The 25,177-nt window shown below is 45.3% G+C and overlaps 1 protein-coding gene across 3 annotated transcripts in view; it reads right to left on the reverse strand.

Moving 5' to 3' along the window:
• Positions 1-397: 397 nt before the first annotated feature.
• The window catches only part of CAMK1G (calcium/calmodulin dependent protein kinase IG), a 68,690-nt gene continuing 43,910 nt past the window's right edge, over positions 398-25,177 (reverse strand). For all 3 annotated transcript variants that reach the window (XM_077839168.1, XM_077839169.1, XM_077839170.1), the window contains 11 exons: positions 11,430-11,558; positions 10,129-10,203; positions 8,336-8,474; positions 6,850-6,973; positions 5,622-5,697; positions 5,008-5,120; positions 4,398-4,476; positions 3,920-4,007; positions 2,782-3,197; positions 2,119-2,247; positions 398-995 (listed from right to left, as the gene is read on the reverse strand). In XM_077839168.1, coding sequence (XP_077695294.1) covers positions 2,157-2,247; positions 2,782-3,197; positions 3,920-4,007; positions 4,398-4,476; positions 5,008-5,120; positions 5,622-5,697; positions 6,850-6,973; positions 8,336-8,474; positions 10,129-10,203; positions 11,430-11,558 — 1,330 coding nt within the window. In that variant the 3' untranslated portion in view covers positions 398-995; positions 2,119-2,156. The remainder of the gene's footprint in view (positions 996-2,118; positions 2,248-2,781; positions 3,198-3,919; positions 4,008-4,397; positions 4,477-5,007; positions 5,121-5,621; positions 5,698-6,849; positions 6,974-8,335; positions 8,475-10,128; positions 10,204-11,429; positions 11,559-25,177) is intronic.

Raw genomic sequence — 25,177 nt, forward strand, 5'->3', positions numbered from 1 at the left:
ATGAAAAAAGCCTTTTGGAAGGAGTTATTTCTGTATGAGGTTTGTTAATGTGACCGAGGATGTTTGTTTTAGCACCTGGATTTTACCTTTTGAATGACAAAGATCAGAGTTGAGGTTTAACTTTTCTGGTACAGTGCATTTAGTTCTTCTAAGGGAGTCATGAGAGGAGTAGAAATAAGGCTACAGATAAATATAGGACCAGGCCCAGGAGCAGATTACTGAATAAGCCCTATTTATACAAACGTAAGAGCAGTTGTGCTCTCAGGTGGAGTTAGATACCATCCAGTTGGACTTAGACAATATGTTGCAAACTGAAGCCTGTAAGGAACAGGTCTGCATTTGCAGTGGGAGGTTTAAGTTGTCTAACCACCAGGTACTTTACAAAATAAAAGTCAGCTTTATTAAGCATAGTGTTTATTACACAATTACAGATGTGGAAGCAGGTAATTTAGACCTCACTTTGATCAGACAGGTGGAGGATGGTAGCAAGTTCTCTCTTTTCACAGCTTGAGGAAAACTGCACACCCAAGAGAGGCAATTGATATTGGACTTCAACATGCTGGAGCTCAGGAGTAAGCAGCAAACCTAGCAGAGAGGTATAGACTAAACAAATACCATTGTCTTTGCTTTAAAAGAATTATACTGTGCAGCATGTTTGTTACACATTGAACAACTACACAATCTCTACAAAGAACGAAGATACAGCCTTGTGCAAGGACATATGTGTCATATAGATGGAAGGTACTAGCAGAAGCCTCATGTGCTTACACCTCCCTTCTCTCAAGCAACTGCTCCGTGTTCTCATGAGACAGGTACTCTTCAAGGTTGTTGCTTTGAAGGATTACTTCGGAGTTAAAAAGTGTGCAGCTCTCCACCACATGGCTGCTCTCCTCTGAGAAAATGGCTCCCTGTCTGGCTTCTGCCAGGATTCAGTCTCCCCTCCTCGTGCTAGTGCTTTCTGGCTGTGAAGTGCAGAAATCAGTAAATCAGCCCTTCTGGAATGGGAGAGAGTTCAATGTCACTGTTAGAATTGTTTCAGTGGACAGTTCCTGCAGCCTGTATTTCTTTAGCTTACAGCACCAGGGCTAGCTTGGTTCCATTAATCTGCAGCTTATAAAGGATTACTAAGTGATTAATCAATTGGAATGGACTCCAACAGGTTGATAACTTTCTGCTGATGTGCATAAAGCAACTGGTAACATATTGCTCATGTCTGTATATCTATTAGCCTTTTATAGAGAATTTGGAACTGTACTATAAAGCAAGACTGACTTCTCCCAAGTAGATGTTGAGAACTGAGCTAACATCCTCACCTTAGTTTGGGGGAATATTTTCCTTCATGCAATGTCTAATCCTAATACTTCTTAGAGCTTACTTACAGTAGTACAAATCCATCTCATCTGCAGTCAAAAAAAAGCCACTTCCATGCTCACACAGATGTCCCTGTGCCTCTGGTAGGTGATCTCTTTCCAATCAAGAGCAGAGCTTTGGGTAGCAGTGCAGGCTTCCTGAGGCTGTGGGGCCACTACGTTTCAGACCTGACTTGGGTGAATCACAGCTAAGGATGGGAAAGTAGTTCAGGTTTCATGGCCCCATCAGTCCTTGATGTCTGCTGAGAATGCCTAAGGAGCCAGTCAGTGCTGACTGTGCTGGTGGTTTGAGAGATATGGACACTTGCCTCATCTGAGCTGGATTGTGACTCCCTCAATCACATTTTATATAGGCCACCATGGAGCAGTTATGTGGCAACAGCTTACAGTCACTGACATTGTCCAGTTTGTGGTTGCTCTGATTTAATAACTCCCAATTGTTTATAGTTCAGAATGGCAGGGCTATGTGCTACCTCTTTTCTATAGGTTAGAGCCCAGAGGGGCCCTATTCTCATGCAACAGGATGTGAGCAACTCCCATAGAAACCAATCTGGACCCTGGATTCACAGAACTGCTCTCAACAGAAGTTGAAAGATGCTTCAGTTTTTCAGACTCTTGCTGCCATGACATTGCTCAGCCTTGATTACAACCAAAACAAAAGCTTATTCCACCCAGAAAACTCTATAATCCATAGACATTTTGCTTCATCACTTTAAAGCAATAATCCTTTTGATCTTGGTGCACTTACCGTTAAAGATGAGTTGGCTCAAATGGATGACTTGCCAATCACATGACCAAACACACACCAGTTTGCCCAGTGCCACGGTATGAATTGTTACTGGTTTTCATGGGTACGATAACCTCTGATTTGAAGTGACTGGTTTTGAGGTGGTGGAAAGAGAAAAATGCAAAATGTGAAGAGAGACTAGGTACATTCTTCAGTTGAGCAGAAATAGCTATTTCTAATATAAACAGTAGGCTAGCTACTCAAATGGCATAACAGTGCAATTAATGCCAGCTAAGGAGCAGGACCAGTATTTTTAGCAACTGCAAAACAAAACCAAAAAATAGGCCCTTCCAAATTGTGGACAGGCACCAGATTGAGGATGCTGGGGAACTGAAGCCCTCTGGTATATCAGTACATTGAGGACTCTGCCATGTCACCTGGCCAATGTGTCTCAACCTGATGCCCAAGGCCCTCCTCCAAGGGAGTGGGAGGGAGTTTGGCCAGCCACACCTATCCAAAATTCCATCTGCCCCTCCCCCCCCCACCCTTTCCCACCTACAGCTGGTGCTTGGAATGCAATGCATCTGCCATGTTTCCACAAAGCCCAGTGCCACTTGGTTGCAGGGACTGTGCTGTGAAGATAAATCTGGCTCAATATTTAGAATGGACAACGTGGCTACCTACTGGTTTTTGGCAGCTTTTTTAAGTAGTGCTGACTCCGAACAGAAGACAGTCTTCACCTTCTCGTGCCCTCCAGAAGCTGAACTGCAACTGCAAGAAGTTCTAGTTGGAGGGCTTGGATTGTCTGGCAGGATCAAGCACTTGTCAACTGAGAGCGACCCATTAACCAAGTGATCTAATGGGTTGCTCAGTGTCATCTGGGTGTTTTGGTCAAGCTGGCTGGGAGGAATTTGACATGCTAACACGGGGATTAGCAACTTCTTGTCTTGAGTGGGCACCTCTTGGCTGGTGACCATAGGGCTGTTGAGTCTGGATACTTCTGACACTTGTATGACCGGGAGGCTGACGTCAGCCTGTGCATGGCAGTTCATGTGGAGTTTCTTCATGTGGCGCACAACAGCTGCAGCATTGAAGGCTTGCTGAGGAAGAGGACATAAAACCACCATGACCATCTCCCAAGCTGCTGAGTGAATGGAGTATATTTCCTGATTAGCAATTTACTAATTAGTGCCATGCTGCTCTGAAGATGGGCCATGTTCAACCCCAGCATAAGGAAATGCAGGGGAGAATTTCACCCACCCTTTTTGATAAGGCAGCTGTGGAATTCACTGTTACTTACAGACTGGTCAGAGCAGCAAGATTTGTTCAAAAATAGGGTTCAGTTTTGAGCTAGAGTAATTAAAATGCCATGGAAGAGTCTGTTCTTGCAGCATTGCCAACCTCGCTGCAACAAGGAAGCAGTGCCAATCTCACAAGATTAGCTGACAGAGGAAGGACAGGTGTGAGGGTAAGACCTAAGAAACCTGGGTTCAATTCCCACAGGCAAGTCAGTTGCTTGGTGCCCCAGTTCCCCCCCCCCATGTAATATGGGACTAATCCTTCCTAATCCACCCTTTGTCTAGATTTTAAGATCTGTGTCGTATTGTTTTTGTATCATATTCAGCCCTATGGAGGGGCTCTAATTTTAGCTGAGACCTCTTGGTCCTACCATAATATAAATAATGGTTATGCAAGATGTCCAAATTGATTTCTGGGGGAAGGGGTCCCATTTGTGGTGTTGAAGGTGTGCTCATGGCTAGATTGCAGCAACTGGAATTGCTTTGGAAATAATTCTAGAGCACCCAATGGCAACACAACCTACCCTCCATTTGCTCTTTGCAAAGTTTTTCTGGATCTGAGCACTGACAGATGGGTATATGTCCCGGTGAAGGGCTGTATTTCCATCAATCCTGCAGTTGGGGAAAGAAGAAACAGGCTTGTAGGCAGATGGCATTTGAGAGGCATTCCATATTCTGGAGGCAGATAACTACTTTGTACATTCAATCAAGAGTAATTAAACCCAAAAGGGAAAAACAGCAACAAAACATAATACAAACACTTCAGAGTTGAGAAAATATCAGTGGGATTGTTTCCCCTCCATCTTAAAAGGTGAACCATGCACAAATAGCCACTTTCTTCACAAAAAAAATGAAAGAAGACAGAACATTCCAAGTCAGATTGCAAAGAAAAAACTAGAGAATAGTAACATCACCATTCTGTAAGCTACAGATAGCACTCCAGTACTAAATGTGGAGACCAGCAATGTTAGGTGCACATGTTAGGGGATACGTTGCTCTCACCAGGGGTGCCTCAGGGCTTTCTCACAGGTGAACCTCTCATTTGGATCCTTCTCCAGTAAGCGACAGATGAAATCCTTGGCTGTTTGTGGGGAACAGAGATAGAATCATGTCTTAACACTTACAGGAAGTAATCCTAAAGCTGATAGCAAACACTGGCAGATAAAACATGCTGTTTAAGCATCAAATATTCCATGTCTAAACCCACAGTATTGTAACACTGTCCCAAAGGTAAAATGGACATGTGTTCAGTAGATACACATTGCTTAAGGGGCCCATGTTAACTGAAGATGGGTCAAGTTTTATTGCTGAAATGTAGGGATTGCCAGAGTGGATCAAACCTGTGGCCTACCCAGTGCAGTATCCCATCTCTGATCCTGGCCTGCACCAGATGCTTCAGAGAAAGGTGCATGGAAACCCTTACTGTGGCCAGGAAGCAAAGAAAATAACTTGCTGTGGAAAATGTGAGGATGCAATTCACTAAAGTCTCCTTCACTTGCACTCCCTTGTAGAGTTCAGCCCATCCAGGATCCAGAGAGTTCTGGATTGCAGATGTTGCATGCCTGAGAGGGACAGGGTGCTAATAAAGCGCTGCCCAGGGGGTGAGATTTACCTGACTCAGAGATAGCATCCCAAAATGGAGACTCAAACTCATAGTAGCCTTCTTTAATCTTTTCAAACAGTTTGGATTCTGTCTCTTCGTAGAAAGGAGGGTATCCACACAGCCTGGAGCAGAACAGGAAGTTGATTACCTCCTCTCTCCATGCACACAAGCTTTTTTAACTCTACCAGGGTCAGCTGGTGCGTATCCCAGGGATAAGAGAAGAATGGAGAAGGTGGTATGTATCCCCACCACACAGCGCAGTCTGGGTGTATGAATTCAGAAAAAGGTTAAAAGCTTCAGTGCAGCAATGTCAGGACAGCCACAGCTGGTGTGCAGCTAATGGGATGCAGCTGAACCTAGAAAGCACAGAGGGGATGCTGGATAATAGTGATGGTACTGAAGGAATAGTGCACAGGGTAGGCTCTATAGTGAATTGGGCTGCAGTCTTTATTACACTGACTCTTCACTGCCTTTCACCTTGTGAACAAATGAGGGCTCCTATACCGGTGGCATATCACACTCATTTTGCACAAGCATATGGGGGGATCACACAAGGGGCCACACCAGTGAAGAATCCTGAGCACCTGTCAAAAAAAGCAAGGATGCTGTTGGCTTATACTCACAAGATATAGGTAATGACTCCTATAGACCAGCAATCTACAGCTTTGCTATATGGTTTCTGTGCTAGGACCTCTGGAGCTACAGGAAATCAAAAGCAAATCAAAGTTAGGCAATATAAACCATTTCAGGATAGCAAGTGACTGGACATCCAATAACTGGCTTCTCATCGACCTGATCTGTGAGCCTTTCAGACTGGAGAGGGAGTTAGTGACTTGTGTGTACAAACAGAGTTCTGTGCATTTGCCACCCACCGAATCCCAAGCAGCAGCGAGGTGACAGACTCAGATTTTAAGACTAGAAAGAACAGGATAATCTAATGCAACCTGCATAACAAAGGTCACTCTAATGTGTGAATCAAGCCTAACCTCTGGTTGAGCTATAGACCCCTTCTTTTTAGAAAACCATTGTGTTGATTTATAGACTTGAAGTGATGGAGACTCCACTTCAAATCTATAAATGTAAATTCTCAATGGTTATTACCCTCACTGTTAAAAATTTGCACCTTAGTCTGAATTTGTCTAGCTTAAGCTTCCAACCTTTGGATCTCAGTTCCTGTGTGTTCCAAGGAGCCAGGTTCTCAGTTTGATCTTTTATACCTGGTTGTTCTTACACAGAACTTTATAGCCTCAAAATGCTATCTGACATACATTAGCTCTACCACCCCTTGTGATGAGTCATACTAATTTGTTCATTTTGTGATTTTCAATATATGGGTTGGGGTCCAGAGCCTAGGATGGGCTCCCTACTGTTACATTTTACAGATGGGGAGCATGTAAAGACAGACTGATTGCACTCGAGCCTTGTGCAAGTCAGTTTGGAGATGGGTTAGAACCCTGGAGCTCTCAAGCCATTGGTCAAGCTGTCTCAGACATGTTCTGCTAACCAGACACAAGGGAATCCCCAAAAATATTACTTACAGGCCAAATCCTGAAATCCTTACTCAAGCAAAACTCCCATACATTTTTTTATAATTAAAAAAACAAACTTCAAGATTTGGCTGTAATTTAAAAAGTGTATATTGCACACCTTGTCTTTTAAGTCTGAGATTTGCTGTCCTTAAAAACCATGTCCCCAGTTGGATTTTTGTGCCACCTACACAGTGTATTAGCATGTTACTAATATGCATAAGCATGTTATTTCTTTGCTTTCTTCTGGAAAGTGCCTGGGAGGCTTACGTAGGCCTGTGTCATGTAGGTCAGTGAGAAAGTCCATCCTTGCCCCCTTGCTCACCAACATATCCTGGAGTCCCACAAGCGGTGGACATGATGCCATTCTGCTCCATTTTAGACAAGCCAAAGTCTGTGATCATGATTTTGGAGTTTTCTTCAGGAGTCAGGTAAAGCAGGTTTTCAGGCTGGTGGTAGGAAATGGTTAGAATTTAAATGCTGCACCAACAATCAAAGAGGGACAACTACAATTGACAAATGATAGGGTCATTTGTGCTTCTGTTCACGCACAAATAAAAATGGTGGCCAGAGATAATGGCAACTTTGCTCTAAAAACCACATCAGTAACATGGTGAATACATTCCTAGGTTCTCCCCACAATGCCTGTTGTCTGCTCTACCAACTGGTTTCCTCTTATAGGGTTTGTTTTAGGTAGGAAGGATGCTCTAGGGGGTAGGGCACTGGGCTGGGACTTGAGACCCAAGTTAATTTCCTAGACACAGCCTGTGCGACCCTGGGCAAGCCATTTCATCTACCCTGTGCTTCAATTCCCTTTCTGTAAGGGTGAGTAATACTTCCCTATTGCACAGGGCTGTTGAAGATAAACCCATCAGTGAGAGCAAGGCATTCAGATACTGCAGAAATGAGCATCAGATAAGCACCCTTCTAGAACCCAAACTGTCAATTCCCTGGGTACAGGGGTGGTCTTACTGCATGTAGGGCCCCTGGACCCTACCATAGTACAAATAGTTTTACTTCAATATTGGACCAGGTTTGACACTCAATCCAAAGGAGTTCTGTATTTTGCTGCTGATGCTGCAGCCTTATATGGGGAAAACCAGACAACCTTGACTGTTATTGTGAGCTGAAGTGACATTGTCTAAGGAATCTAGGCCAGAACAGGCCCATATCTATTCTCACCAGCAATGACTCCAGGTATGGACACCCTGTTATGTACCCATATGCTTGTAGACTTTGTTCCTATTGCTGGTGCCAGGGGACACTTGTATAAACAATGGATTATGCCACTGGCCTCTCTTTAGAGGCCCCTATGGCAAGAGAGCCATTGGAGTTAATTGGTTTGTAAACAGTTCACTTGCCACTTCACGAAGCTCTTTGACTTCTAGGCCAGCAGAACAAACAGTATGATGACTCACTAGAACCTCTAGAAAGTCACTGCACAGAATACAGAGTGAGGTTCCGATTCCAGGCAGTGGTTCTGTGGAATTCAGGAGTCAGGTTAACACTCACTGAGCACAACTTTATGGATAAGTGTGTTTGGTGCAACCTGCTACCGTTACCACCAAATGGAGTTGCCCCTGCACTTTACATAGGAGCCTGGTGTGCTTTTGGCAATGAAAGCATGAGGGTCAGTCTTGGGGGGGAAGGGAGATGATCTACTGGGTGGTGATAGTGACATTAGCATGATCTTAAAGCTGATGAACATTAGCAGAATTTCACTGCGTGCTAGTGAACTCTGCAGTGCTGCATTGCAGACGTTGTTAATTTCACAGGGCAATGCTGTTTCCAAAGAGCCAGTGTCTACATACCTTTAAATCTCGATGAACTATTCCATTCTCATGGAGATATTTCACTGCTGCCAGGACCTGTTGGATCACTATACTCGCATCTTTCTCAGTATAAACTCCTCGTTCCAAAATTCGGTCAAACAACTCCCCGCCAGATACCCTGAGGGAAGATAGCACACACCACCAGCTGAAGAGTATGGATATTAAAAACTAAAAGACAGGAGCAGGAAATTTTCCTTGATCTAGATATGGAAACTAGATCTTTATCTAGATCACACTCATCACTATGGTATCTGGGCTTTCCTTGCTCAAGTGCCAATGGATGCCTAAACACGGACAGGGTGTACGAGGCCCAAACTGGTTCAGTGGGGTTAATCCTACTCTGTGGGCCAAGGAGGCAACACCCCCTCAGCTCTGCTGGGCATGCTCCAGCTGGAACATGGATATAAAAGGGAGCAACTCAGCTCAGGTGGGACTGACCACCAAAGGGAAGGGACATGTGATGCAGGTTCTTGCAGAGGGACTGCCAGGACCTTAGGGCATGGAGGCCAGCCAGATTGTGATGACCCATGACCCCCAGACCTCTGACACCACAGGGGGAGGAGAGGCTGTTGAAATCCCAACACAAGCCATGGAGGAACAAGTAGCAAGTGACTCAGAGAAACAGAGGGGAATTGGTCATAAAACCGGAGCTTAGCTTGGAGTGGTTTGGCAGAAGCCCTGCCGAACTGGTGGGGGGCAACACCGCCCCTGCCAGGGCCCTGGGTTGGGACCTGGTGGAGTAGGGAGGGCCCAGGTCTTCCTACCTTGGCTGCTGCCCACCCCTCCAACCAGCCTGGCTGCTAGGCTACACAGCCCTGACAGAGGGCAGCCCCATTGACTCTGGCCCTAAGATCATGCTGCTTGGACTAAGAGGGCAGCTATATGGACTTTGGCCATTAGGCCACACAGCCTGATGTAGGAGGACCACCTTGATGATCCCCAAACATTAAGTCATACTGCTTCAGGACTAGGAGTGGTCATTCAAACTCAGCTGTGGGGCCATAATGCCCCTTCACCCTTCCCCCAAAGGAGGACAGGGTGTACCAGCCCCATGACACATGCACATAGGAGGGTTTGGGGTTGCCCTGAAACCTATTGCCTTGATGCAACCAATTGGGCTATTCAATCGGACACAAGCGTTTGAAATGCTCCATAAATAATTCACTAGTATAATTCCCATAGAGCCGATAAGTACAACTGGAAAATTTCTTAAATCCAAATTGCCTTGGGCTGCTACTGGTTGTCTGAACCCCAGGGCTCGGAGGGGTTTCCCTTCTAACTTTCAGCCTTGTGTGCTGAGCTGTCCACCACATGACCTGATTTATGGAGTTAATCTGAGTAAAACAATCCTTGATAGAGGAATCCACACTTAATCCAGTCACAGCAGGGACACCTTCAGCTGTTCCTTACAGCTAGCTGCTTTCTTTCCTGGTGACACATTTGCCCATTTTCCCTTTCACAGGCCCAGTACGTAGCATAGCTTTAATTAGAAACTTGCCCTTTCCTGTCCTGCTAAACTGTGATGAGTTAGATCCTGATCTGAGTTTAGAAACATAATATAAAAGGTGGCCCATGCACAATGAAGAAATGTCTAGGGTAGTTGCATCTCAAACCCTGTTCACAGTTCATTGATGAACGTGTCAGAGTGGATATTTTTTGTGCATTTGACTTTCAGATTTGAGTGCCTGAATCCTGCATGGGGATGCTGAAATGGACACTCAGCACCAGGAAAATGTTATGGTTGTTCCTATGCTGCATAGGAAGGTACTTACAGCTGCATGACTAGGTAAAAGTGGGTTGCACTTTCGTAAATGTCTTCCAGAGTCACAATGTTTTCATGCTTTATTCTGCAACCAGCAAAGACAAATTGGGGTTACAAACCTATTTGATGAGGATAATCATAGAAGTGTAGGACTGGAAGGGACCTAGATAGGTCATGTAGTTCAGTTCCCTGCACTCAAGGCAGGACTATGTCAAGAATGGTCTTATTACATTTGTCTAACCTGTCCTTAAAAAACCTCCAAAAAAGATCCTGCAACCTCCCTAGGCAAATTGTTCCAGTGCTTAACTACACCCTGACAGTTAGGAAGTTTTTCCTAATGCCCAACCAAAACATCCTTTGGTGCAATTTAAGCCCATTGGTTCTTGCCCTATCTTTAGAGGTTAACGAGAACAATTTTTCACCCTCCTCCTTGTAACAACTCTTGATGTACTTGAAAATTTAGGATGCATTGTCAAGCTGAAAGTCATGCACCTAATCTTCCTCTTGTTTCACACCAGTTTCTCTCTGGGCAAAATTCTACTAACTTCCAAAACAGGGACTCCTGATATATGCAGGAGTGAGAGGAGAATCAGGGCTTGTCTGCATGAACATTAATTTGTGGCAAGCTGGGGTGTGAATTGACCCTGCACTAGCCTGCTGAAGACTGTCCACATAGGACTGGATCAAAGTGCATTAACAAATGGTTAATGCATGTCAGCCTGGCAAGCTGGGGTGTGAATTGACCCTGCACTAGCCTGCTGAAGACTGTCCACATAGGACTGGATCAAAGTGCATTAACAAATGGTTAATGCATGTCAGCCAGGCCCATTTCAAAGAGGCCTCGGGCTCCTTTGTGGCTGATGCTTTCTGCCCTGCAGCGTGTCGCCAATTACACCAGTTCAAAGTGGGTGTCAAACACTGTCAAAGCAAAATGGTAGCATTTTACACTCCTTTGGTGAGCAAAGGATAAGTCTCTATATTTTGTTATTTTTAGACTATTAAATTTTCCTGTCACTCTTTATATTGTTTGGTTTTAGTTGGTTTCTTTTCCCAGTTCTACTGCAAAGCTGTTGGGCTTGGCAAGGGGCGTGTGTAAATAAAAACTTTACAAATATTCCCCTTTTCAGAGATTTTAAATAAATACCAAACATTGATCTTCCTTTCATCTTATTCTTCCCCCTTTAATGAGATGCAAATTTGTGCAGCAGCAGCAACTGGCCCTTACACCTGGAGAGATTGAGGGTTTTGGTTCTAAAGTTGCAGGTCATGAAAAAGTATTTGGCTCTGTTTCACATTTAAAATTATACTCACCTCTTCAGCACGGCTATTTCGTTCTCCAGGCTGCTGTCCTGGATGACAGGGGACTTCTTGATGCACTTTAGAGCAAAGAGCTTCCCGGTGGTTCTTTGCTTCACGAGGAAAACTTCCGAAAAAGCACCTCTGTGGAGAAAACACAGATGAAGGACGAAGGTGTTTCAATAGAGGGCATAGTTGTGAGCTGGAAGCAAATACATGTGGACAAGGAGCTGAAGTAAATAGCCGGCAAGTAATCTAATGATTAAAGCTTCCACTATAAGAGGATGGCATTTGTAATTAGCGTCCACATAGGATATTATTGTGCTGAATATATGGCTTCAAAATTCTATTAATTTCATGTTGCCCTTTGGAAATTTACAATTTAAGACTGCAAGGTGTCAGCAATATTTGGGAGACAAGAACCTCAGATGGATTAAAACCAAAGAAAATATTTGAATGAAGCTTGTTAACCAAGCCTGTAGAGTTTCACTTCAACTTTTAGTACTCAATTTATTTAATATGATGGATATAAAATGATCAGTACCTGTAGACACCTAATAAAGAATCTTTTCTGAAAGGGGCAGACAAAGGTGTGTCTAATAGTTAAAGTTAAAGCTGAAAAATATAGATCTGGATGTGAATGTCTAGCAGCGCAAATCTAGGGTGTGTTCTGATTCAGGATCATGGTTTGACCTAATGTCTAGAGAACCCACTTCAGTTCCAGAGTGTGAAGGTCCACAATGTAGGGTCATTCTCGGAAAAGAAGATAGTGACTAGGGAAAGGGCTAAATACACAGAACATCTAGCATGGAACCTTCCTGACAGATGGATAAAAGGAAGATAGATTAAATACACAATCGCAATAGCAACATTTAGGAGAACCCCACACCAGTAAAGACAATCAAGTAGCTACTTATGTAGATGCCAGCCCATGAGACCACTCCTGTAGTGTCAGATTTAGGATCCATCTCAGGAAAGGCAGCTGCCATATACCATTCGACAGCACAGGCGTTCAGTGATCAGTATCTGAACAGGAGGAAGGAGATAGGCAGGAAAATGCCATGCCCTTGGATCTCTCATAGCTTTGCACCATAATCTGTTGGGACACAGTCAGGATTTCCCCATGCTAAATGCTAGTGCAATCCCCGCTAGAAGAACATATTGGCAACTGTCTAATGAGGCGCAGAACCAAAGATCGATCTCCTCATTACCATTAAAGATCCCATGGCACTTTTTTGGCCAGGGCAGGGGGTATTCATGGAATCCCAGCCAAATTCTAATGTGAGTTGTTATATTCTGCCTCCTCAGCATCCCTCTGCTGTTTCAGAGAAGGCAGATACTCATTTTCCCAGCTCTGTGTCAGTGACATTTCAGAGCTGAACTGAATGACTGTGTCCTGTCCCAGAGGTGGCTGCATGTCTGTTAGGTGAGAGCTTTACTTTGCCTCTTGCTTGAAAAACAGTTTGGGTGCTTTGTGCATTAATCCAAGTTCTGCCAACCAAATGTGAAATATCTGGATAAACCAAGTTCACTACATAACATTTCCTTTTGGCATCTGATGGCTTCGGCCCTGGCTTCTCACACAACCAGCTTAGAACTGTACGCTCTGAATTAAAATGCAATGGATGAGTGTCCTACACATCCCTCATAGTAGAGTTCAACCCATTACAACGAAGGGTGAATATTTATAACATTGCCAAAGCCTACAATCTTGTTAAAGGTTTTTGCTTAGGCAGCTAAACATGTCAGGTGATGGTGCCATTGCACCAAGCTCGTCTCAAGTAATCCTCATCACCTGCACAGCTGATTAACTGATGGTGTTGACACCATTGCCAGTAGAGCGGGGAGCATTTAAGGGAGCTAGAGAAAAAAGGTAAGAGCAAAACGGTGTGAGAGGCAGCGTGATCCAGTAGCACTTGAGACCTGGGATCTGTTCCCAGCTCTTTGACCATGAGCAAGTCTCTTCCTCTGTCTGGAAGAATTTACAGTCTAAATACACAAGGCAGGGAGTGCCTGTTACCATGTGTTCATATAGCACCCAGCACAATGGGGTCAGGTTCTCAGTTGGGACCTATAGACGCTACTGTAATGAATATAACTAGCAAGAACAGAAAGCATGCCACTCTCATATCCCCACTCAATAAAGCACCCAGCATGTTGTGCAGATAGCCTGGCTAAGCACAGAGTGGTACCCATCTGGCATACAGCTGGTTGATTTTGTATTCAGTTGCTAGCCAGCGGCAGCAACTCATGGCACACACAAAAAAACACAAGACGAAAGCAGCTCCTGGCATGACTTGCCTGCAGTAGGGAGAAAGCAGATTCCCTGAGCCATGCTACTCACAGTCATGCCCATGTCCTTTTTGCCCTTCCCCACAGATGGGTGACTGCACTGGCTTAGCCTGGAGAGGTGCAGATCATAGAATAGTCAGCATCAGGGGGAGAGCCAACTGAGTTGGAGTAGAACCAGCCTGTGACTTTATTTGAGAAACAGAGTGAATCTTGAGATGCTTTGAGGTTCAAACATCATGGTCTCTCCTGCTATGGGTCCAGCAGGGTATGGAGGCAGAAAGCATAGATAGTGTGAGGGCCCAATTCTCAAATCAGACCATCCCTGATTTAAGCAACCTTGGTGCTCCCTGTATTTTGGGGCTGTGCAAGGGGCCTTTCATCAGGCCCTGGAACAGGGATGGTCCAAGAGAATTTCTAGTTAGTCTGGAAGCAGAAATCAGGGAACGTTTATGAAGCGGCCAGTCCCCAGCAAGTCTAGGGAGTTAAAAGTTAAGGATACAACCTTTGTAGAGTTTCACACTGAATCAGAGGATTAACTGGCACTAAGGTGTGAGCAGAAAGAAAAGGAGTACTTGTGGCACCTTAGAGACTAACGAATTTATTTGAGCATGAGCTTTCGTGAGCTACAGCTCACTTCATCAGATGCATACCGTGGAAACTGCAGCAGACTCTATATATACACAGAGAATATGAAACAATACCTCCTCCCACCCCACTGTCCTGCTGGTAATAGCTTATCTAAAAGCCATTTCCAGCACAAATCCAGGTTTTCTCACCCTCCACCCCCCCACACAAATTCACTCTCCTGCTGGTGATAGCCCATCCAAAGTGACAACTCTTTACACAATGTGCATGATAATGAAGTTAGGCCATTTCCTGCACAAATCCAGGTTCTCTCACTCCCTCACCCCCCTCCAAAAACCCACCCCCATACACACACAAACTCACTCTCCTGCTGGTAATAGCTCATCCAAACTGGCCACTCTCCAAGTTTAAATCCAAGTTAAACCAGAACATCGGGGGGGGGGGGGTAGGAAAAAACAAGAGGAAATAGGCTACCTTGCATAATGACTTAGCCACTCCCAGTCTCTATTTAAGCCTAAATTAATAGTATCCAATTTGCAAATGAATTCCAATTCAGCAGTTTCTCGCTGGAGTCTGGATTTGAAGTTTTTTTGTTTTAAGATAGCGACCTTCATGTCTGTGATTGCGTGACCAGAGAGATTGAAGTGTTCTCCGACTGGTTTATGAATGTTATAATTCTTGACATCTGATTTGTGTCCATTTATTCTTTTACGTAGAGACTGTCCAGTTTGACCAATGTACATGGCAGAGGGGCATTGCTGGCACATGATGGCATAAATCACATTGGTGGATGTGCAGGTGAACGAGCCTCTGATAGTGTGGCTGATGTTATTAGGCCCTGTGATGGTGTCCCCTGAATAGATATGTGGGCACAATTGGCAACGGGCTTTGTTGCAAGGATAAGTTCCTGGGTTAGTGGTTCTGTTGTGTGGTATGTGGTTGTTGGTGAGTATTTGCTTCAGGTTGCGGGGCTGTCTGTAGGCAAGGACTGGCCTGTCTCCCAAGATTTGTGAGAGTGTTGGGTCATCCTTTAGGATAGGTTGTAGATCCTTAATAATGCGTTGGAGGGGTTTTAGTTGGGGGCTGAAGGTGACGGCTAGTGGCGTTCTGTTATTTTCTTTGTTAGGCCTGTCCTGTAGTAGGTAACTTCTGGGAACTCTTCTGGCTCTATCAATCTGTTTCTTTACTTCCGCAGGTGGGTATTGTAGTTGTAAGAAAGCTTGACAGAGATCTTGTAGGTGTTTGTCTCTGTCTGAGGGGTTGGAGCAAATGCGGTTGTATCGCAGAGCTTGGCTGTAGACGATGGATCGTGTGGTGTGGTCAGGGTGAAAGCTGGAGGCATGCAGGTAGGAATAGCGGTCAGTAGGTTTCCGGTATAGGGTGGTGTTTATGTGACCATTGTTTATTAGCACTGTAGTGTCCAGGAAGTGTATCTCTTGTGTGGACTGTGAGCATCTTACACTGAAGATAGTCCTCTCAGATCTTAGTGAGCTGTGGGGGTGGGAGGGAGGAAGGGGACCTTCTCTTGATATCGTAACCATCACAATGCTGTTCAGTTTGCGCTCCCTGGACATCCCTTCCAGAAGGGAGCAGTCTGGGTGCAGAAAACTCCCCAAAGCCACATGCCCAATCCAGACTGGCATCAAAAAGAAGGTTTCCAAGGGAAAGACAGTTCACTCTCAAGACCAAATTTAGCATTGATGCCAGCAGGTCAAAGCCCATTGACTTCAATTGGTGCTGTGCCCAGGGTCAGTTTGGTGTCCTGTTCTCTCTCTCCCCCCACCCCACCATCTCTTTCTGTGGCTCTGTAGAACAAATCACTATTTCCTCCACCTTGTCTTGCCCTCATCTCCCTGTGTTCCTGATTCCCAATCTTTAATTCACTGAACACCCTCATAGGCATAAGGCCACTTAAATGGCTTAAGCCACTTTGGGTTTCCATTGCACTTGGAATCCTTGGAACTTCCTCCTAGGATACTGGTGCCTCCATTTATTTCAGGTTTCTTACCGAGATCGCCATTTTGCTCAACCCTCCACAGTGTTAATTAATGCTGCCCTGCTGAAACACCCACTGGCAGGTGGCACCACCCCTCATTTTGAACACCACCTTGGTAGGAAATGAACCACCTACAGATCAGATGCTAGAGCATCTGTTCCACATTTCATTCCTAAACAAATATTTATGCCCCCATATTAAAAATTCATGGATCAACAAATTGGCTAGAAGGGAACAAAGCTTCCCTTGAGCCTCACTCCCCTATAGGACAGTGCTGCTGGATAATTTAACTCAGTGGCTCTCAACCTTTCCAGACTACTTTACCCAGTTCAGGAGTCCAATTTGTCTTGCATACCCCTAACTTTCACTTCAACTACCTGCTTACCAAAAAAAATCCAGACAAAATACAGCAGATTACTGAAAAATTTGATGATTTCCTCGATTTTTGCCATATAATTATAAAATAAATCAATTGGAATATAAATACCATACTTGCAGTTCAGTGTATAAGCAAGTCATTATTTATAGGACATTTTAGTTTGTACGATTTCACTAGTGCTTTTTATGCAGCCTGTTGTAAAACTAGGCAAATCTAGATGATTTGATGCACCCCCCTTGTCACAGGGCCAGTACACCCCATCACCCAGAGAGGTGGGGTGAGGCAGGGCAAGGGCATGGTAACCCACAGTTAGGTCAATATGGCTGCATTCAGCCCCAGGGACACATGGCCCAGAGGCCACAGGGCTCCCCTCAGCAGCAGGGAAGCGCAACCCAGTGCCCCTGTGAGAGGAGTTCGGTGAGCTGTCCCACAAAGGGGGGAAGCCAGGTAGGGGGACCCAGGCCCTCCTTGCTCCACTGGATTCAAGCCCAGAGCCCTGGTAGCGGCAATGGGGTTCACCACAAAATCAGCAGAGAAGCCACCCACAATACCCCAACTGCTACAGGGACACTGGCTCATCCCTCCCTGGGCTGCTTCCTACCATGACTCCTGTAGTTTGAGTCACGGTGTCATCAGGGTCTCAGGGCACCTCGGGAGGCAACTGCAATCTCCATAGGGCATCCGCAGGTGCCTGAGCAGCTCCTGCTCCCTCAGTCCAGGTTCCTGGCTGCTCCTCAGCTGGAGCCAGCAAGATGCATCCATCCTCCCCAGCAGGCAGCCCAGACTGACCTAGGCTGTTCCCTTTTATACTGCAGCAGCAGCTGGATCATGCCCAGCAAGGTTCAGGGGGCGTGGCTTCTGCTGTTAAGAGTGCTGCCTTAATCCCTTCCGCTCCAGTGCTGAGCCAGTACACACCTGGAAGACCTTTGCATACCCACACGTACTCTTGGTTGAGAACCACTGATTTAACTCATTTCTGGGGCTGACCATGGCCATGTGTGCAGTTCACAGCATCAGCTTAACTCTGGAGACAATGCCGAATTTCATGGAAGCTCAACTGCAGGTTCCTAGGTCACAGGAAAACTTCATCTTATAGAATTCCCTGCTCTGAAAAGCAGTTCAATTTGCACTCCACCTCCTTAAAGTTTTACCAACTTTGTACACACAAGAGAACTAGTCAAGCTGTTAACTTCCAAAGATGTAACATCCAGCATGGAACAGGTCAGTGGTAAAGTAGATGGAATATGATGGGGAGAGGAGAGAAAAAAGGAAGTTTCCAAGCAACTAAAATAAAAATTAGAATCATACATATTTGAGGTCTGCTTAGAAGCCTGTATCGTGAATGGAAAATGCATCTAAGTGCTTCTGAGCTCTGGGAAATTTCCATTCAAAATCCTAATTCAAGAAAACCCTTCTGTTGTTATTGTATTATAGCATCAAAGGGTTCCAGTCAAGGAATCAGGGCTGTACTGCACTGGGCTGTCTTTTAAAGACGTGCTTGTACGGTGCCTGTGCCTCAGAGAATGTACAAACCAGGCTACGGCGGGCGGACAAGACAACCTAATGTGATAGGAAGGACAAGGGAAGGGGTAAAACACTTTTCTTTTCTGCTCACTGAGGATTAATCATGAGCACTGGCCACATCAATTCTTAGTAGAACTAGAGTTTGGATCTGAGCTTTTCCCATTAATCAGCAAGGGGGCTCAAATCCAGGTTGTTGTTTAGAATCAGGGGCAGTCACAACACTTGGATCGGGGCCTGTTGCTGGGGCCAGGTTCCGCTGTTAGTTCCAGGGGATTTTCAGGGGAACCAGGCCCTCAGATTTTAAACCATTACAGTGCGAATGATAAACTGCACTTATTTATTGTAGTATTCCCAGAGAGCAGCCTGAGGGACCTTAATGAAGTAAGGGAACGTGCCCTTCTCACCAGAGCTGCTTTGCATTCATTGCAGCCCTTCTCATCCCTCCTAACATTGCCCTGTAGTAACATGGTAGTGTCTGCAGACTGGAACATAAACCAAGCAAATATTCTCTGTGTCTGGGTCATTCTCCTCGTTAAGCATGTGGTAAAACTGAGCAGTGGGCTTCCTTATTCTCTCTGCATCCCGCCTGGGCTGTTTGCAGGCTGTCTATGGCTACAGACATGTCATTTCGCCACCTCTCCTGATCTCCCCACCCCACCCCCCCGCCTTATCTCCCCCTCACCCCACCTTATCTCCCCCCAGTGTATGATTCCAGAAGATTTGTTTGTTCAGGGTAGCAGCAGATGGATGGTTAAGGCAGAGTTGCTGCTCTTCATCCAAATGCAGAGATGGAATTATTTGCTGGTTCTGTTTACACTGCACAGTGGAATGCAGCCAGAGTCTGGGGACCTGAGCTACATATTTGCTGTTTACGTTCTGCCAGGGCCCTCCCTCCTCTTCACCCAGGGCATTGAAAGAGCAGAGGGATCAGAGGGAGAAGGAGGATATGTGGGGAATCCTGTAATATTGCAATGCAGGGCTAAGCTGGGGGACTGGGGTGCATGCTCCCTGCAGTGATACATTGTAGGAATGAGCTGGAAAGCAGAGGACAGGTGAAAAACAGGAATCGAGTAATGCAGCTACACAGCTCTGAGCCCAGAAAGGAGACAGGAAAATAGGGGAGCACCCAAGACTAATTTAGGATATTCTAGAAATCTCCAGAGAGTCTGTTTTCCTGACTTTCAGATACCCAAAAGGGACTGACGGCACTGTGTACAGAAGATAGTGCAGACAGGACCAAATTGCTTTTAGTATCATTTCCGAAGCCATGGATGAGCCTCTGAGAGTGCAAGGCATCTCACCTGTGGCTGACTGAGAATGTGGATGTCAGCGTGAGCAAACTTAAATGGCAGATTTGTAAATTTAAGAGAAAGTGACTAAACAGTTATGTCATTATAGCTGCTTGTGTCCCAAACAACCCATTACTCACAGAGCCAGTCCAGCTTTGGAGGGATAATTGGGGAGCGAGGCAACCTCCTAACTCACTGTGCAATGTTGGAGTCTGAGACATTGAGAGAGAATTAAATAGGATGCAGCATGGGAAGGAGAAATCTTTTGCTCACTCAACCTTGTAATCATAATCAAGCAACTGATGCTGAAGCCAGGCAGGTTCAGGGGCCTTTGGAAAACAAAGTGCTTTTGTTTGTCAAATAGAATGAAAGAATGACAAGGGGGGTGCTTAGGAAAAGAGATCCTATTTTCTCAGTGTAATTCAGCAGCTTGTGGTGGCTTTTCTGAAGTGTGAGCAAGATGAAACAATTTGCATCAAAGCAATTTAAGTTTCCATGCACCTCACTGGGTATTTAACCAATTCCTTATGGAGATGGGCAAGTGGTGTCACCCCCATTTTAAAGATGCAGGAACCAAGGCACAGAGAGGTGAAGCAACTTGCCCAGAATCATGCAAAGAGTCAGAAGCAGAATCAAGAAAGGAACCCAGATTTTCTGATTCCTGCTCCCGAACAATGGGCCATTCTGCTTCTCCAAATGTAAAGCCCGTGCTGAAAGGCAGTGTAGACTCTAACCATATTCATGGCTGGGGCTCTAGGACAGGGGTTCTCAACCTCTCCTGATTACTGTACCCCTTTCAGGACTCTGATTTGTCTTGTGTACCCCAAGTTTCACCTCACTTAAAAACAACTTGCTTACAAAATCAGACATAAAAATACAGAAGTGTCACAGCACACTGTTACTGACAAATGGCTTACTGTCTCATTTTTACCATAGAATTATCATATAAATCAATTGGAATATAAATATTTGTAACACTGGGCCAGAGAGGTTTAAGCAACTAGCAGGCTAAACGACCCAAATCCAACCTTAAAGGACATCATAAAATAGTATCTGAATGGTAATTAGGGACATTCCTTATAAATACCTAACAAAGCCATGTTAGATAGACTAGAGCGTTGCAATGCAAATATGTATTGTTAGAGAATTGGAAGAAGACAGTGATTGCATTGGTCCGTGTTTACTTATATCTTAGATGTTAACCATGTAACCAAACAGTTCCTGTCTGTTACTATATTCTATTGATTCAGAGCTCAAAAGCTAATATTAACATTTAGATGAAACTTGGGTGTGATAATATCGTCTATATTTCTCTCTGAAGTTTGTAGTAAACTATCTGTGAACTGTGTAATGGATAATAACTTTATGTTAATGAATGCAACTAATTACCTGTGTATACATAGGAAATAGGAGGTTTTACTTCAAAGCCACAATGCTTCACCGAAGGAATATCTGCTATCAAGAATATCTGCTATCGGAATGCATCCGATGAAGTGAGCTGTAGCTCACGAAAGCTTATGCTCAAATAAATTTGTTAGTCTCTAAGGTGCCACAAGTCCTCCTTTTCTTTTTGCTATCAAGAGGCTAGCGAATCTGTAAAAGAACTCTAGAGCTCCAATCCTGTACCTCAGACCTGCTTAGGCTTTGTCAGAGGAAGTCTGAGTCACAAGACTGAGGTCTCCAGCTCCCGTTTGGATCACCCTGATATTGGATACTGGCTGCCTACTTGGAGTGTAACTATGGCACTGATTCTGAAAGAACGTTTTGCAACTCAGCAGCTCACCATCTCTACGATGAAACTGACACCCCCCGCCCCCGGATCCTGGTCACATTCTTGTAGTTATATTTCAGGAGGGATAGCTCAGTGGTTTGAGCATTGGCCTGCTAAACCCAGGGTTGTGAGTTCAATCCTTGAGGGGGCCATTTAGGGAACTGGGGCAAAAATTGGGGGATTGGTCCTGCTTTGAGCAGGGGGTTGGACTAGATGATCTCCTGAGGTCCCTTCCAACCCTGATATTCTATGATTCTATGCCTGTTGTTCACTTGTGAGCCTTGTCTGAAGCCCAAGCCCCGCTGCCCAGGGCTGAAGCATGTAACAGCTTTGCGTGGCCACTTGTGGCATGGGGCCCCAGGCAATTGCTCTCTTGCCACCCCTAATACCAGCCCTGCACTTGCAACCCCCCTAAACCTGTCCCATAACCCGCCCTGGGGGCTCTTTTGCCCCCCGCAGCCGGCTACCCAGCCAGGCAGTGGGAGATCCCAATTCCAATCCCCCCTCTGTGAGAGGGTTGGAACAGGGCTCTCCCACCTCCCAGGGACCGCCTCCCCACCCCCACCCGCCCGCTCGTCCCCTCTAGAGGTGAGAGACCTGTGTCTGAGACCCCTTCTTTTCCCAGGAAGACAAGGGCTCCCGCGAAGAAGAGGGGACCTAAACAGGAGTCTGCCACCTCCCCGGTCACCTGGGAGATGGGATTTCCCCATTCAAACCCCTTCTAAAGGGGCAGAGAAAGGATTTGAACCAGGAAATCCAAGGATCTCCCACTTCCTAAGCAGGCACCCAACTGCTGGACTATAGAGTGATCCTAGCCCTTCACCTGCCCCAATTCACAGTTAAGTAAAGGGGAACAGCGCCAACAGGCAAGAATGATAGAGCTCCCTCTTTAAACGAGGGACCTTTGCTGCTACAGCAGGGACTTGAACCAAGCAGGCCAACATCCCAGGTAAATGCTGTAACCAACACACCACAGACAGCTTCTTAGACTGGAACCTTGCTTTGGCCCAATTAACAGATAATTAAAGTGGAACAGCATCAACAAGAAAGCTTCATGGTTGTCACTGTTCAGATTGCTTCTCATACAGCCCAGGGAAGAATTGAACTAGGGTTGCTAATCCTTGCAGGGTGTTTACCCTACCCACTATGCTACAGAGGGCTTCTAGGACTTAACTCTTGCTTTGCCCTCAATTAATAGTTAATTAAAGTGGAAGCGCTTCAACATGAAAGGCAGATTGCATTCCCTGTTCAAAGCCTTTTGTCCTAGCAGCCAGGAGACTTGAATCAGGGTATCTAACATCCTGGGTGAGTACCCTAGCCACCACCCTATAGAGGGCTTTCTACATTCAACTCTTGCTTTGGCCCAATTAACAGATAATTAAAGTGGAACATCTTCATCATGCAAGTCCTCAGAGTTGTCACTGTTGAGATCCCTTCTCATGAGGCCCAGGAAAAAATTGAATCAAGGTTTCTAATCACCTGAAAGAGTACTTTTGCCACTGGACTATAGAGCAGGGGGTCTCAACCTTTCCAGACTACTGTACCCCGTTCAGGAGTCTGATCTGTCTTGCATACTCCAAGTCTCACCTCACTTAAAAACTATTTGCTGACAAAATCAGACATAAAAATACAAGGGTCACAGCACACTACTACTAAAAATTGCTGACTTTCTCATTTTTACCATAGAATTATAAAATACATTGATTGGCGTATAAATGTTGTACTTATATTTCAGTGTGATACTTGAGCCTGTTTTTCATTTGTGAGCCTTGTTTCAGCCCTGGGTCACAGGGGGCTTCGGACATGTAACTTAGGTTTGCGTGGCCTCCTAATGGTAGGGGGCCTGAGACCTGGGACAATTGCCCTCCTCGCCACCCCTGAATGCCAGCCCTGCACTTGCAACCCCCCTAAACCTGTCCTGTGACTCCCATGGGAGCTGCAACCCCCAGGTTGAGAAACACTGATCTAGATGAGTTGATGTGCTTCCTGGAAGACCTCTGAGTACCCCCAAGGGTACATATACCCCTGGTTGAGCACCACTGCTCTAGGACATCACCACCACCATTCTATTCATAGTCCAAGGAAATTGGTAAAACCCTATGGAGACAACAGGCACATATAAACTGCCTCCTTACATTTGCACAGCAAGGCGATGCCAGGAGTACACCCCAGGTGTCTTGTCTCCCATTCCCTTGCTCTAACTATTGGATAACAATCCCCTCTCAAGGCCAGGAACAGAACCCAAGTGTCCTGACTTCCAGTCTCCTGTTCTAAGCCTTAGAAACACTACCTCTCGCTAGCAGACAGAGTCGTGAATGAAGCGTGCACTCTTGTGTGCATCTAGAGGAAAGATCCAGAATGATCAACACAGCTAACTCAGCAGGCTTCAAACTCTTCCATGGCTGATACAATGCCAAGATGCTGCAGTTCACAGGTTATTATAGCATGTTGGCCTTAAAGGAGCACAGGCATACAAAACAGAAGTGTGCAGAAAGAAGGTGTCACCCAGCACCACGTGGAAATGTGCAGGCAGGATTTTGTACAGATAATTTCCTAGCGCTAGCTGAGGCTGAGTTGCCATGCCTGCAGGCAGCTTCCAGGTTACCTTTCACTCAGATGGAGCGGAGAGCTGGGAAGTGACACTTGTGCATTTGAGGCACTTTTGGAGGCACATTCCTGAGGAAGCTGCTCCAAGGAGACATAAACCACACGCTGCCTGAACCCCGGAGCCTTGGATACACTGGGGTTTGCACCAGTGCTAGAGCAGTGGGGGTTTTTTTCAGAGGAAAGCTTCGTGCAGATACAGCCATTCAGTAACTGGCTTGGGCACCTGCTTTTTTCCTTACATGCAATTGGAAATGGGATTGCTCTTTGCAATGCAGGTACTGACTGCAGAGATACTGAACTATGAGTACTCTGATCTGTGCATCTCAAGTACAGTCTGCACTGAAATCCATGTGCCATGCAGAAGCACAACAGATCTAAGTATGTTTAGCTAAGAAAGGCATCCGTTTTCTTACTGCAGATTAGGACCAAGATTTCAACATGGTTCCAAGCAAGGCTCCATGTTTACATGAGCATACTGGATTGACATCTTACTCCTCTGTGAAAATGTGGGGGTAGTTGGAAACGTAAAGGCTGTCCTTCAGAATTTAATCCTTATGGGCGAGAAGGTGCTGGCAGCAAGAGAGCTCTGTGTGTGACCCGGTGTGGAGGCAGGAGATCTCACACACACAACAAAGACAATAGTCCCCTAGCAATATAATCAAATAACTATAAATAAAGATTCTTGCACTGCACATCTCCAGCACCTTTCATCAAAGTAGTTCAAAACATTTTACAAACATCAATTAATGAAAATAGCATGAAACGCTTCGGGGTTGTACAACTGCCAGTGATTTTTTTGCCCTATTACCAAATGTTCTCACACAGAATCAAGAGGGCACAACCTCCCTCCATCTCTCAGGAAAACAGGCAGAGAGATTAAGGGACTCATTCTACACCAGAGAGGTCATTCCTGTCAAGGCTGGGATTAGAATTCAGGACTTCCTGACTCTCAGACCTGTCCTCAGTTTTGGATGGCTCTCACGTGGTCACATGACTACACTATGGTCATAAGACTATAAACTGGCACATATAGAAATTAATGGGAGATGGAGAGACAGTGAAGCCTTGGAAAGGGAGAAGGAATCTCTCTGAGAGGCAGTTGAGAGGCAGGGATAAATAAATTTAAAACGTTTGGAGGAAATTGCCACACCCATCCTATTTCCCAAAGATTGTCCGAACCTTCCATTACTAAATAAACAGTTTTATTCTTCACTTTGTTTGAAGTGCATTTCTTTCTTCCTTAAGTAACGTGTGCTTTATTCCTTCTACCACATGTTCTAGCTAGTAAAAGCCTTGCTTCCAATTTGGGGGAGGCCAGAG

The sequence above is a fragment of the Eretmochelys imbricata genome, chromosome 21, assembly GCF_965152235.1.
Source record: "Eretmochelys imbricata isolate rEreImb1 chromosome 21, rEreImb1.hap1, whole genome shotgun sequence".
In the NCBI taxonomy this organism is placed as follows: domain Eukaryota; kingdom Metazoa; phylum Chordata; order Testudines; family Cheloniidae; genus Eretmochelys; species Eretmochelys imbricata.